Genomic DNA, 15,431 nt, shown 5'->3' with positions numbered 1-15,431 from the left:
TTTGCCGATACGCCCATGGAATAAACATACCTGACAACCGCTAACCATGAGAAGGAAGCAGGTAAGAAATTTTGATTTCGAACAAATTTTTCACTAAATTTCCAATTTTTCGAACAAATTTTTCACTAAATTTCCATTTTTTTACCTTGTAATTTACCTAACTTTGCTTAAAATCTGTTTTAAGGATGTTGTAGCCTAGACGTGTCGTCTTGCTTGTCTCATTCGTAGCCGATAGAATTCGTAATTTGTTCGATCGATCGTTTATAATATTCTACGAAAGCCGAAGCACGTTACAGCCGCAGAGGGGCAGACACTTTCACGCATGAAACTACATAGGGCAGCTGTGCGACCTTTACATACCCCGAGAAGGTGAACGCATAAAAAAAAAGTCCGACATACAAACGGCGACAGCGCACTACTCCGTCATCGTATCATCAGGAGATTCTGGGAGGTGATTTTTCTGCATTTTCGTGATATTTATTGAGAAATTCAGATACGATTGTGGAATAATTTCTATTATAAGAGCATCACAAATTTTCGTGCGCGACATCTAGACCCCTCAACCATACAAGGTATCTCTTCATGTTTGTCAGTTCTCTCTTCTCAGTCTTTCTCATGCAACTAATTGCACGCAAAAGACTTATGCAACAACATGGCTGCAGAAACTGCACGTCATGCAGGGAATTCCTGCAGCAGCTGGCATTCAACATTGGACATTTGCTATCTATCCATCTGAGCCTGTTCATGCAATAAGGATTACATGCACTCCACGTGCACTCTGCATCACTACTGTAACATCACTTGCTTCAATTGCACACTTTCCTTATTCCAGTCCAAGTTTGCTTGTAGTTGTTGTAGTAGTTTTCAGTTATCCTATTTGATACTTTGTCTCTGCACAAGGCAAAGTGGAATTCATCCTTACACTAAGACAGACAAGAGAAGGTTCCATGAGAGACTTGCACTTGTGACCCACCAGTTAAGTATCAATTCCAACGCACCATAGAGAATTACCAGACATATCAATTTCAAAATCAACAAAGTCAGATGATCTACGCATAGGTAGAAAAGTTGGAAGACGTGGAAATTCTGATATGATTAAATATTTCCTAGATAGAATATCAAAATACATTTCCATGAAATCTGAATACCACCAATGACCATGAGATTGCTGACTATCAAGAGGGATTCCAGCCAAGGCATTGTCTTTAGATCAACACAGAGGTGCATAATTCTTGACTTACACCTAGATGTTGTCCCTCGAAACTCATGTATCCAATATCACTCCCAAGATTACCTTCATCAAACAAAACAAACATATAAAGGACAAAGCACAAAGATGCACCATGAATGAGAAACAACTGTGCACACACACACACCCCCAAAAGATCACAAAATATAGTGTGGTATCCATTTAAAACTGTGACTAATAATTTCAGATATTCTAAATACTTGGAAAGGTGGCCCTCCCCAAGGTTCAAATTGAACATTAGGGGACATTTTTGTCCCCTTTAAAGTGCATGGAACTTTTACCCTGTTCAAGTGTCAATGATCCCTCTTAGAAATTGTAATATACATTGAAGGTCAACCAACCAGTTGAGAAGTTGATATCAAAGTTAGTCTCAACAAGTTGGCTGACTACAGATATAACTCTCCACAGAAGGAAGAAAAGAGAATCACTGTAAAAACTGCACAAATAACTGAGTCATCAAGGATATCTCTACTTTGTCCTCCCGAGGGCACTCTACACATGAATATGAAATGCATCCCAATTTCTGGACAACTTTCCATAAAGCCCTTCAAATGCCCCGCCCTGTCTTGACCAGCAGATGTTGATATTATTTGTACATCATTCCTTGTGGCCGTCACACGGTCTCCAAGAAATCAAACTGAATGCATGGGTGTGTGTTGAGGCACAGTCACATTTAGTCCCCTCTGACTGAGTGTTGCATTTGTTGCATTTGTTTTATTCATATGCACTAGTTTCTCCACTCATATTTCTTCAGTTAGCATACAGTCACTGTAAATGCTTATTTGTTTCAGCAGACTGACTTGGACTCATGGCTGCTTACATGGTTTAGGTGGTCCACTGCAATCAAGTTCTTTTCTTGTTTTCCCCCAGTAAGGACCAGTAGTCTTTTGCCGGAGCCATCGACCAATTTTAGTTGCCCCTCGAGTCTCCATACAGATATGGCACTGTAGGGCTATCTTGGCACTGACTGAAGAATTACTCAGCACATTAAGGCTTGACATAATTATTACTTCAAAAACATTTTGACGCAACATTCACAAAAACTTTGTCATACTATTAAAGGCTGCAAGATTCCAGCCATTAAACTTCTTACAACAGTGATTCATTCTGAGAAGTAGGTTAATATACAGCCGATTTTCTATAGCAAAAGCACATATGTCATGAGCCCTGTAATATCATATTTCTCATAATTGTTAGCAGCTTTTTAAGTTTGTATTTTGAGGGACAAAAAAAAAATGCACATTTGGGTTAAAGGACAGTAACATTGCCGCAATGGCACAGGCATATTATGTATAAAGCACTGCACTTGTTTACTTAGTCTTTAATTGCATAACCATGTTATGTGAAGAGTAGAACCCTGCAGATAGGATGCATGTCTTCCAGGCACTGATATGGCACAAGAAGAAAGAATTCCAATCCCCTAAGAGGACTTAGGCTAAATAGCCTTGTAATAAAATGCACACAGTGATTCACTTATAGGGTACAGAAATCAATACTTTATGGGGAGGGGGTGTCTTCCTTGTACATACGCAATTAAAACAACAGTTTTCTCCTCCTCCTCCTCCCCCCCCCCAAAAAAAAAGGAACAACAAAAATGCCACTGTTTGTATTGTCTCATATTTGTAGGATGAGATGTGACACAGTCTGGGGGCAACTACAAGTAGGGACGGTCTCGAAGATACAGAGATAATCCATTAAAAGTGATTCAGTGGCAACATAGCATGTAAGAGATATCTACCCACAAACACACTTTGGCAAGTTTTGCATCGCAGCGTTACTTCCACTTGTCACATGTCCGACATTGTAACGTGGAGAGATTGTAACCTGGAGAGATTGTAACCTGAAGTCTTTGCCGGTAATACATCCCCACCGGGACATGCGACAAAACAGCTACTCCACACGTTTCATCCCGTGCCGTACTTGGTGACGTCGAAGGCCCCCTTGCGGAAGAATGGGTACCAATCGCACAGGACCTGCTTGGAGAGGACCCGGCCCGGCCCAGGAGCGATGGGGCACTTCGGTATCCTCTGACAGACTGTGACAAGGTTCTGAAGATATCTCTGAAATTAGAAATTTTAGGAGCAAAAATAAATTCAGATACCACGGTGTCTGACAGCTAGTAATTTGCTATGCACACAGAATGAAAACAAACATTTACTGAATTCAAAGTTAGGGGAAGAAATGAAATTGGATAACCTGGTCATCAACTGATGAAAACAGTATACTTACGTGTAATGACAAGGTTCTCATATCTGGACTGGCTTATGATTTCTATGATGCAATGTTGACTTATGATATATATGTATGATTAGGATCTCATTTTGAGGATGAAATGATTTTTCTTATCATTGTTATTATGGTTTTTTTTTTCTTTCTTTCTTTTTTTTTTTTTGGGGGGGGGTAGGGCATGAGCATTGACATATAAGAATTTAATGAACACAATACAACTACAGCAGGCAAACACTAGCTGTATCATGTTTGCAGCACACAACACTAAGAGATGACTGTGTAAGGCAGTACATAAAAAGTCGAGACTTTGCTAGAGTGATATTCTTCTTTATGTTTGGGGCTCACATACACCCACAATTCTAACATGTTTAAAATTCTGTACACACCCCCCGGTTAGACACAGGCAAAATCTTTTTTTCTTCCCTGCCTCATCCTTCCCCTTCCTTCCCTTCCCCCCCCCCCCAAAAAAAAAAAAGAATGATAAAAATCAGATATATATAGACAGCAAAAAAAACTAGAAATGTCGCTATGGCGACTGATGCCTCCGCCATACTGCGTGATTCTCCCAATAGGTGTATAGTACAATGTCTTCACAATGTGTGATGACAGTTTCACATAAATGGCAAAATATTGAAATGACAGGTTTGTCAGAAATATCTTGAATGTTCACTTTCCTTGAACTGGGTTTGCTATAATTGTCTAAGAGTGCAGGTACACATATTTGGGGAATTGAGGATTTTTACTTGACTTCTGACCATCCCTTTTATAAGTTTATGCATTGAGTAATTCTCAAGGTATGAAGAAAGAGTGTAAGTACAGTACAAAATAGTTTTTTTTTTTTTTGCATTTAAACCTGGCCTTTGACCCTTAACCTTTGACCTTCTGGCTGGAAATAGACCCTTAACCTTTGACCTTCTGGCTGGAAATTTCGCAGAGAATCTCCATTAGGTAATACATGTATATATATTAAGTTTTAAAACTAATAATGCAAGCATTGCATAATATACTAGTATATGAGGGAAAGAGTAAAATTTTGAGGAGTTGACCTTGACCTTTGACCCCCTGACTATTGACCCATGACCCCTAAGTTCCCTGCCAGTCAGTACATGCGTATGTACCAAGTTCCATGAAAATACATTGAACCATTTGCGAGAAAAGTGAAATTGTTACATTTTCACCTAACCTTTGACCTTTTGACCTTTGACCTTATGACATGAAACTCTCTCTGGAGAATCTTTACATAGTAGTACATGTCTACACTAAGTTTCAAGAAAATACCTTTGGGCACTGCATAGATATGGGGGAAATAGCAACATTTTTAGCATTTGACCTTGACCTTTGACCTCTTGCCAATGTCACTTAAATCTACTCAACTAGTTGCCCCATCATACATCATCCTTGGACCAAGTCTGGTGAAAGCTGCTTCATCCAGTCTGGAGTTATTGCGCAAACAAATACAATTTCATGATTTGACCTTGACCTTTGACCTTTGACCTTTGGCCGATTTCACCCAAAATCTAATCAAGTAATTGCCCCATCATACTTTATACTTGGACCAAGTTTGGTAAAATTCCAGTCAATATTACTCAAGTTATCGCGTAAACGAATGCTGACGGACGTACGTACAGACGTACGGACGTACGGACGTACGGACGGACGGATGGACGGACGGACAACCCGAAAACATAATGCCTCCGGCACCACTTCGTGGCGGAGGCATAAAAAGAAATGCATCAAAGTCTGGTCCCCTCACCTCTAACTCCACCCTCCTTCTCAGGACCACTCTCTCAGACTTGTTGCCAAACAGGTGCCGAGGAGGGAACGGGATCGCCCCAACCTGAACGGAAGAAGAGAGAGATGCACAAAAATTTGAAGGAGGCGCCTTGCATCGAAAGTTGCATTATTACCACCATTTGCACACAGCACACAGAAGCTGTACTGTCATGGGCATCAGTGCATAAGATCCTGTTTAACTAATAATAACATGAGAGAGTGAAATGAATGGCTGGATTGCAACGATGCAGAGCAAAATCACAAACAGATTCAAAATTGCAGGAGCATGACAAATCTGATGTTCTAATTGTCGCATGCACACTCAGATAATCAACATTGACACTAAGGGCAGCATATATTTTGAGTCGTAATTTAGCATTTCTTTGTATATGTGCAATGGGCACACATAATTTTTGGAAATTGGTGCTACACAATATCTAGTATGATTTTCATGAAACATGCCGTCAATCCCTCGTTTGAGGCGAGTCCCCAACTGGGGGTCCCCAAAGTGGGGTTCCTATACCCCTTTCAAGACTTTCGTTTGGGAGTTGGGAGTCGAAGTATTTGTCCATTGCAAATAAACTTTCTGCTCGGCATGACAAACCTGGAGGCCAAGCCAGGGTTTGATGACTCCAGCAGCTGTCGTATTACGTAAGAGCATGATAAGGATATCTGCCTGTGGCAGACCATTCAAAGTGAACTCAATTTTCTCTATCCTTTCTAAAGTTTTCAATTTTATATTCTATTGAGAAATTCTATGGTCATCCATTTTACATTTCGAACGAAAAAAATTGACCCTTAAATAACGAAAATACAGGAATAAGAAGGAGAGCATTGCCAGTTTGCCGGTGCTGACAATGTGCTATTTGGCAGTGAGTAATACAACGGGGAGGTGAGACTACCTCCCTGGTTACAATCAGCCTGCTGACTGGATCATTGAGAAAGAGAGAGAGAGAGGGAGGGAGAGAGAGAGAGAGAGAGAGAGGGAGGGAGAGAGGGAGAGAGAGAGAAAGAGGGGGGGGGGGGGAGATGGGGGAGAGACAAAATGGAATGACAATAGTTCCGGTCACTGCAGTACAGGCATGCTCTGTCTGCATACGCTGAATGTCTACACTCACACACACACACGTACACACACACACACACACACCATGGAGCTACATAGCCCATGCCAAAACCAAAACAATCTCCTCCTCTCGCGGTGATGACTGATGCTTAGATTAGGCCAGGGTCAAGAAACAGGAGTTTTATATCTTTGATTTTAAGTCATTGATTGCCAAGATATACACTGGCATTATTTACGGGGGTGTAGCCTCTTCAAACGAGAGATTTGCGTCATGATGTAGACATGACTCTGGAACAAATGACAAGCAACGATAAATTCACGATATAATCATGGTAGCCGCATGACACATAGATTTGACATTCCTGTGCTTCACATGGGTAGACAAACATTCTAGACAAATCTTGCTACATACCAGCAGCATTGAGAGAAACCAAAACATATCCAGCACAGCCTTGATATTGATGTTTGCTTCCTAACATCTGATTTTTATGCAATGCACATAAAACTAAAATGACTAAAATCTATCTAAAGTATATTTCACTGCATTCTGATCTCTAATATGATATCACAATTAATAATAAGTAGGAATGTTGGAAAATCTTTGGTTCACGTCAGCTTGGCCTAGGGCAATCAGAATTACGGCCAGACAGGTACCATGTACTACATGGTACCTGTCTGGCCGTAAGATGTACTGGTTTGGTCCCTTGAATGGATATCTGCCCTGTGTCCAAATGGTAAAGCAGGGAAAAACATTGCTTTCATTGCCCAGGGTAACATGGAACACAATCAGTAAAATTAAATAAGGAATTCATGCGCTGTTGATGAGTCTTTAGAAACCTTTATCATGATGTTTACAGTTCTCATCCTGTACAATGATGACAAACTCTGGTTGAATACTCAGTTTTGAAATTCATTTCATTCCAGGATGGAAAGAGTTGGTTTTGCTTTGCTTTTATTCTCTGGTGGCATAATTTTTAAGTCAGATGTGCAGTTAGGTCCCAAGATAACCTTACCTCATTGTATTTTCTCCTCATGTAGTCGTGCAGCTCCCTGAACTTTCGGTAGCGCCGAAAGACCACCCATGTCTCGTTTAACACCCTTAGCTGTGACAATATGAAACAATGAATTTCACAAGAAGTTACCTGGACCATCCTGAAATGAGACTTTGTCTAATGCCACCTATTGGCATTGGGCTCTTTACAAATAAATTCTTTAACACATTTGTAGAAATTGCAAGCACTCAAAGTCAACTTTCACATCGTGACACGCCATTGCAGAATTTCCATGGTGTCAAGTACATCAGCAAATTGTGCTGCTTTGAGGGCTTTGCACAGCATAGCATTGGGTGTGTGTTATATATATACTAGTAAACAATGATAATACATCTGCGTGTGTACGTACAGTTTTGGCTGAATATTGAGTCAAACTTACTTTAAATCTGCAAAACTTGTGTGTTTTATAAACATTGATAGACGTGCAGTTATGGATGCAAATTGAGTCAAATTTGTTTTCATTCTGCAAAACTTCACTGACTAAAAGTAAGGTTTTGAACAATTTTCAGTACTAGTATTACTAACAAGCAGATTGTGATTAAAACAGTGACATAGACATCTAAGGCCATCATTCATTTTGTGCTCTCGTGCTAGAGAAGACCAGAGTAAAAAAAAAGAAAAAAAAAAGAGAGAAAGCTCACATGGAGTTCAAAGACAAAGAAGGAGTTCCAGCCGTGTCCACGCTGCATGAAGCGTGGTATGGTGATGCCGATCGCATCTCGGATAGCTTCTGTGTGCGGGGCCTCCATGAAATCCTGAATAGTACAAAGAAAATGGGTTCCAAGTTGGAGTCGTTAAGAAGTCGCCTTGAGCATAACTATCTCTTTTAAAATATGTTGGTATGCATGTATGTATCACAAATGTAACACTCGCCCTTGGTCAATCTTTTCTCCCTACATGTCTTTTTTCTTTGACAACTATTTTTGAAGTGCATATGGCATAGAGGTCAATAGGCAGTCCACATTCCATGATCTGTTTACAATGCCTCTTGATATGCAGAATTAATACTGCTTCTCAATAATCTTTACATTGTTGAAGAAATTTACAATACAAATTTATCACATAAATAAAAGCAAATATTTCTTAAAATTGAAGAGTTTGGAGAAAAACAAAAATGGAATACCAAATGGGAAGAGATAGGATGGCTACAAACATTTGACCTCTATTCTGGCAAATCAACACTTTATGATTGATTATATATACACAATGTTATATGACGTCTACAAATCATTGAGTGCAGCAATTGATATAGTAAGGAACTCACAGATATTCTCCTTTGCTCTGTTGTGTAAGAACCATCTGCACTAGCATTCTGAAAAAAACAAACAAACACACAAATCAAATAATGAAAACAAAGGAAAAAATTGCTGGTGCAGTCATACCTTCTGAGCTCCCTCATTAAAATCAGTTGTTGTTTTTTTTTAATCAATAAACGATAATATGATCATAAGAAATAACATTATATCTATCTGGTCATGACTACAAATACCCTACCACAAAATGCTAGAGTGGAAATTCCCATTGTACAATGCAGGGCTGTTCACACACATTTCTTGAATTCATACACACCTCTGTACATACTATGTAACTTTGGCTCATTCACAACCAAATCTAGTTATGTAATCATAACAACAACAACACCAACACCAAAAATAGCTTTCTAGGAAAGACACATCAAAACCTAATTAAAGCAAAATGTAAATGGACAAAGAACCAGTTCATGGAACATCGTTCACTTACCAAAGATAATCTCGATGAGCGCAAATCAGTAATTGAGTGACTGCCCCTGGAAAGATATGAATTACAGTGTATGTCACTCTATTATCTACACTAACATGACCAAAAAATAAAAATAAACTTGAAAAGACAGTATCATACATTCTAATAGAACTGACACCATCTAACACAGAATATCAAAGGAGCAATACAATCTAAAGCAGAATGCTTGGTGTTGATAGGAGATACTTTCCTATTTCTTAAAATACATTGAGGCCTCAGAGGTTTACATCATGAGAACAAGATATTTAGGCTGGCTTCTGCCATTGCTCAAAGAATGCAGAGGTACCCCTGGTTGCACATGCACTCTTTCTTTACATAAAGCATCTTTGTAAATATATTTCTCTGTAAAAAAAAAAAAAATGAAAAGAAACAAAGGCAAAACAAAAAACTTCCAATGGACAGCCATTTAAACATATTGTTCAAATTTGTATCAATCGTGTCACAGTAACTGAATGGCCTACAATAAGTTTGATCTACTTTAACTACAAGATCGAGAAATTACAGTCGATGTTTCATGTGTAACTCATACAGCCAGAAAAGTTTTCACATGCAAATCCTTAACATTAACACAGACGCACATTCACAAAAAAAGAAAATGAAGAACTTAGCAGTTTCTCTCTAATTTGTGATTTAGTTGCTATGGTTACCTCATGGCCAGCTGATGCCTCATCTCTGCCATCTCTCTCTCATGGGCATCACGCAGGGCGGCCATCTGCTGCTCCTTCTCAAGCCTCTCCTTCTCTTTCTGAATGAGGGCACTGTTCTCCCGCTCCATGCGTTCCTCAAGGAGGCGCTTCTTCACCTCCTCTTCGATGAGGCGGTTGATCCTATCAGCCAGAGTCGGGTTAAAAGGAAAGAATAATCAAGATCGCTTTCCAGGTTAACTGATTACAAGAAGATGCCTTTTGCAAACCTACGACCAATTGTGGATGCGGAATGTGTGTTTTCTTTTGTGTGTGTGTGTGTGGGTTTTTGTTTTTGTTTTTGTTTTGTTGTTTTTTTTTGGGGGGGGGTACATATTATCAGCAGTGACAGTGTTGTATTGACATCCAATCTGACTAATGGACTATCAAATGCTAGTTTTGATTTGCATAGCATCCTGCACAAATTAGTTGAGGCTCTGTGTTGCTGATGGATTGCTTGCCTGACATACAAGCAGAACAGAGCAACTAACATACATGTTATCATCAGTCTAAACTTTGGAGCACATCAGGGCCAGGCTCTATGGAGAAGGTATGCTACAATATCAATCACGCCATCCAATGGGTTGACCAACAAGTGACTGGACATTAGACTACCATGGTAGTCGTGAGGCTGCACACTACATACAATCATTACATCCAAAAACATATCAGACCAAAATAGTCAAGAGGCTACTTGTTTTCCTAGTAGTAATCACCTCTCCTGGTTCTCAAGGTCGCTAAGTTTGCTCTTCTCTTCCTCAATCTTCTCCAGCTCTCTCTTCCGCTCCTCCTCAAATTTCTCGCGCTGCTTCTGCAGCTCCTGCTCCGCCTGCAGCATCTGCTCCTCGTGAACTTGAACACTCTGGTGAAGTACAAGAAGAGAGGATGTATGTCATTTCTTAACATCATCACATATGGACACACATGCCTGACTTAAGCCCACCGCACACTACATGATCCAAACGGTTCCATGACTGTTGAGGTAAGCCAGGTCAGACGACCAGTTGTGAGACTCGACACGGCACATTATGCGATTAGAATAAACAGCTAAGTTTGTGATTGTACTAGTGTCAATATATACACTAGAGTGTGACTGGCTGAAAGTCCACAACTGGTCATGAAAATTTAAGATGTGAAATCTCTACAGCTGGAACTGCAACCAAATCTCATGACTGGAAACTGGAAAGGCTGGTGGTGCCGCATTTCCAGTCTTTAGGTCGTATGACAAGTGAATCATGGCAAGTCTTGTAGTGTGTGGTGGGCTTTAGTCCCAGGTATATTGGTCAATGGTCTCTTTATATATCTACTTCCATGAATTGGTGTGATTTGAAGAATACCCCGCTATTTATTACACTCACTGGCAACAACCACAGATCATGTTTGCATTCACACCAACTGGTGCATTCTAATTGGTTTTATTATGCAAAAAGAGCTAATGTGGATTGCTTTTAGGGTAACTATGTCATCTTAGCACCAAAGTCATGTTACCCAATGTCACTGCTGGTTCCAAATTTATATGACACTGCCTCTCCCTTTCATCTAAAACCTAGAGGATAATGTGATGTTAGTCATTAATCATGCTACGCTCCCCTTGCACAATGAAGAATACCAGTGTACACAAAAACAATGACTGAACTTAGTGGAGATCTTTATCAGGATTGCATACTAAGACTAATATTGATACAAAATAGGGCAGGGTTGGAGAATTAGCTTACCGAAAGCTTTTGGTCAAGCTTCTTCTGCTCTTCCCTGAACTGGCTCTCCATAAAGCTTCCAGTCTGGTTGAGTTCTTCCAGCTTCCCTTGCTGCTTGACGATCTCCTCATTGAGCTTCACCAGCTCGGCCTCCGTCGATGTCACCTTCTCCTGGTAGCTCTGCAGGATGTCCGCCTGCTTGTTCTCCATACTTTCTACCCGTCCCTTCTGCACCTTGATGGCGGCCCCACCCTCATCGTGTGCATCCACCTCCGCAATCCTCTGCTCCACCCCAGCAATCTCACCCTGGAGACCTTGCTCAAGGTTCGTAAACTCACCCTTGAGGATTGTCCGTTCCGAATCCAGCTGCTGCGTGGCTGCAGCCTCCTGGCTACACAGGTCATCCTGCTGCTGGTGGTAGTTCTTCAGCTGCTTCTCCATGTTGCTAAGCTTCTTCTTCTGCTTGTCCCAGGCCATGGATCGGTCCACCACCTCCTGCTCGATGAACTGCAGGTTAGCCGCCTCGATCTGCAGCAGGCTTTTCCACTGCTCCTCTAGCAGCGTCTCATCTTTCCGTTTGCGCTGCTCCAGCACCACAAACTCGTCCTCGATCAGTTTCTCGACATTCTCCTCCTCCGCATCAAGTGAGTCTCTCTCCTCAAGGACAGCTTTTTTCCTCTTTCCAACTTCCTCCAGGGACTGTTCCAGGAGTGTACGCTCCTCATCACCAGTAAAGAGTCCATTCTCCAGCCGATGCTGCCCCTCCCGCTCCCGATCATCGAGTCCTTGAAGCTCGCTCTGCAGTCGCGACCGCTTCTCCCAAATCTTGCCCACCAGAAACTCTGCCTTGGCCTGGATGTTTTTCTCTGCTTCCTCCACAGCATCCAGCTGCTGCTGCTTCAACTTCTCAAACTCGTCACGAGCCTCGGCGATCTGGCCGCTCTCCCTGAACAGTCTCTCTCTGGCAGCATCGTCCATCTGTGCGGACAGGCCCTGGGCGATGTCTTGCTTGTCCCGGAGGGCATCCAGCTTCTCTCGTTCCACCTGTAGGAAGTGACGCTCCTCATCCCTCTCCTGCTGCAGCTTCTCCTTCTTCATGTTCACTTCATCTTGCAACTGTTCAACAAAACATTGAACACTACAAATCATTGCAAAACATTGCAAAACATAGCTACTTAAAATGGTAATATCCTATTATTCATACTGAGAAAACTCCCTTGAAATATTGACAGCTGCATCACATATACTGCTATCATCTCTCAATCTGCAAAGGTACTTACGGTTACTTGCAAGTTGATTATTTGGCCTTTTTTTTCATTAGCATTCTGTTCATTCCAAATCATCTGACCTCATTGCATGTTTGCATGCCAACTCAGGCACATTTTAAATTCAACAGGAAGGCCATGGTGTCACAATATGGATTAGTGGGGATTAGGTCACTTCTATCAATCAACAAGTAGTTGTCAGATGTCTGTGTCAATCTTTGAGGAAGGCACTTCAGCAGATGTGCCACTTGACTTAGCAAACAAACATCAGTAAGAATTGAACAATTCTCAAATGTTCAGGTGGTAGAAGGCTTAAAGGTGCACCCCGTATTCTTTCTAGGGTGTGTACATGTGTGTGGCCCTAAAAAGGGCCTACCCACTGCTGATGTTCGGTAAGCATGTTCTGGTCATTATGAAGAATATGTGGTGCATCGTTAAGCCTTCTACCACCCAATGTTCTACAGCCACGGAAGCCTTCAAAGATTTATCTCCAATGTTCTTGATCAAGACTTCAACGAAGTGCTGAAATTGACTACGGACATTGTCATGATGATGGGTAAAAAAATCTCTCAATTCACTACATGTTCTTACTTCCTTCTTCAACCAAAGCAACCCAATGAACAGTAAGTAGAGGAATGTAGACAGACCTTTTTCATGGCTTCCCTCATCTCCTTCTCCCTCTCATCAATTGCTCTCAGATTTTCTTCCAGTCTCCGCTTCTGCTCAGCGAGTTGCTTCTCCAGCTCTTTCTTCTGCTCCGTCAATTCTCCAATTGCTGCCAAGACTTCTGCTGCCCTCTTTTGTTCAAGCTCTGATAACTTGGCTTTCTCAATGGCAACATCCTCTGTAAAAGACGGGTTTCCATCATAATTTGACTGTCGTATCCCATTATTATATCACTGCATTATATGAAAGTGAATTTAAGTGTAGGTGGAGAATCAGAGCAATTAACATGCCTCCATTGATGGGTTATTATGGGTGGTCTTGTATAACCCCAAGGATGTCAGCTGAAGATTACAGGAGATATTGAAACTCTAAACAAATGTTGCCTTCTAAATTAATGAATTCTTGAATTGATCTGTTTCTATTGCAAATAATTGACAAAGCACCCTTTATTTAAAGTTGGTGTAGCTTAATTTGTCAATCAGTTGCATTGTAAACAACTGTGTTTAAAGAATGTGAAGCAGATATGAATTTGAGAGTTTTTATTTCTATATTACTTTCTTTTATTTGAAGTCAGTCTGCCCATGGTAAGGAAGCTTGTATGAGCTCCACAGAAGGTTTTGGCATACAGATGCATGTAAAACAGACATGGGTTCCGCTTCAAAAGAAGATAATCTAAATCTAGTATACCAAAGCTCAATTTCTCAGTGCATTTGAATTATGCAAGTTAGCACACACCAGCCTCATGAATGTTTTGAGATCGAGAAATCTCTCAATCCTGTGAACCTCAACCATACGGATGCTCCGTATTCACACCACACACACCTTGGATGTCCTGCTGACTCCGATTCATCTGACCCTCCAGTGTGGTGCGGATGTGTTCCAGTGAGGCCTTTTCTCCCTCCAGCTCCCGGAGGCGCTCCTCGATCTCCCGCTGGTGCCTCGTCTTCTCCCGCTGGAACTCCGCCAGCTGCTGCATGATGTCCACGCTCTGGCGCTTGAGCCGCCGGCGCTCGTGCTCCAGGCGGCGCTCCGCCTCCGCCGTCTGCTGCTGGGCCGAGAGCCCTTCCTCCCGCAGCCGATCCAGCGCCACCAGCCGCTCCTGCAGCCCGCGCTCCTGGGCCTCTTGCTCCTGCTGCCTAGTAAGCTCCTGCTGACGATGCATCTCCTCCAGCTGCTGGATCTCAGATCTGTGTACGTGTGTGTGTGTGTGTGTAAAAGAGATAGAAAGTCATCATGAAACATACTGACACACAGAGATATATGAAGAAAGAGAGAGATATATAGAGGCATGAAGGCAGATATATATTATATGTGTACATTATTACATATATATTCAAAATGATTTCATTTCAGAGAAAAAGAGAGGAGAAAACGATCCAAAACAAAGACATCAACACATGAAGAGTGTAAGAGAAGAAGAGAGACATCTGTTGTGAGACAAGGAGAGAAAGGTAAATAGAATTGAAGGGCAAAGTGAAGAAAGATAAAGGAAAAATGTACAGATTGGATGACAGAAGGGGGACACAGATGGACAGCAACAGCAAAGAGAAGAAGTTTCAAGGCAGGAAGATGGCACGGTGATGGGAGAGAGAAGACTGAGATATTCAACAACACATAACGGCAAAGAATAACAAACAAGAGAAACTGAGAAATACAAACAGAATTGTGTTATGGAGATACACACACACACACACACACACACACACAAGGCAGGCATAATAACATAGGGACAGGCAGACAGCAAGACCAAATATGTCATAGAGAAAAGGTATAGACAGACAGAGACAGGCAGATAGTGAGGCAGTAGAAAGATTTCTCTCCAAAAACCTGACCATAGAATTATGTACGCTTTTAATCAGTAGAGATCCCATGCAAGGCAAACTGCATAACAAATCTATAAAGTTCTTTTTTTTTTTCTTAATGCCTAGTCCTGCTAGTATATGAAAGGATAAGGCATACATACTCTAATGATATG

At 41.3% G+C, this 15,431-nt stretch overlaps 1 protein-coding gene across 1 annotated transcript in view; it reads right to left on the bottom strand.

Annotated features, from left to right (window-relative positions):
- Positions 1-3,089: 3,089 nt before the first annotated feature.
- Positions 3,090-15,431, bottom strand: part of LOC140229804 (kinesin-like protein KIF16B) — an 89,397-nt gene continuing 77,055 nt past the window's right edge. The window contains exons 21-31 of the mRNA XM_072310039.1: positions 14,279-14,643; positions 13,438-13,634; positions 11,547-12,641; positions 10,548-10,693; positions 9,796-9,975; positions 9,110-9,155; positions 8,634-8,681; positions 8,011-8,124; positions 7,331-7,420; positions 5,232-5,315; positions 3,090-3,309 (exon numbers count right to left, since the gene is read on the bottom strand). Of these exons, the coding sequence (XP_072166140.1) occupies positions 3,154-3,309; positions 5,232-5,315; positions 7,331-7,420; positions 8,011-8,124; positions 8,634-8,681; positions 9,110-9,155; positions 9,796-9,975; positions 10,548-10,693; positions 11,547-12,641; positions 13,438-13,634; positions 14,279-14,643 (2,521 nt within the window). The 3' untranslated portion in view covers positions 3,090-3,153. The remainder of the gene's footprint in view (positions 3,310-5,231; positions 5,316-7,330; positions 7,421-8,010; positions 8,125-8,633; positions 8,682-9,109; positions 9,156-9,795; positions 9,976-10,547; positions 10,694-11,546; positions 12,642-13,437; positions 13,635-14,278; positions 14,644-15,431) is intronic.

Source organism: Diadema setosum, chromosome 1 (genome assembly GCF_964275005.1).
Source record: "Diadema setosum chromosome 1, eeDiaSeto1, whole genome shotgun sequence".
NCBI classification, from domain to species: domain Eukaryota; kingdom Metazoa; phylum Echinodermata; class Echinoidea; order Diadematoida; family Diadematidae; genus Diadema; species Diadema setosum.
The sequence above is the reverse complement of the archived record's forward strand: the minus strand, read 5'-3'. Positions and strand labels throughout refer to the sequence as shown.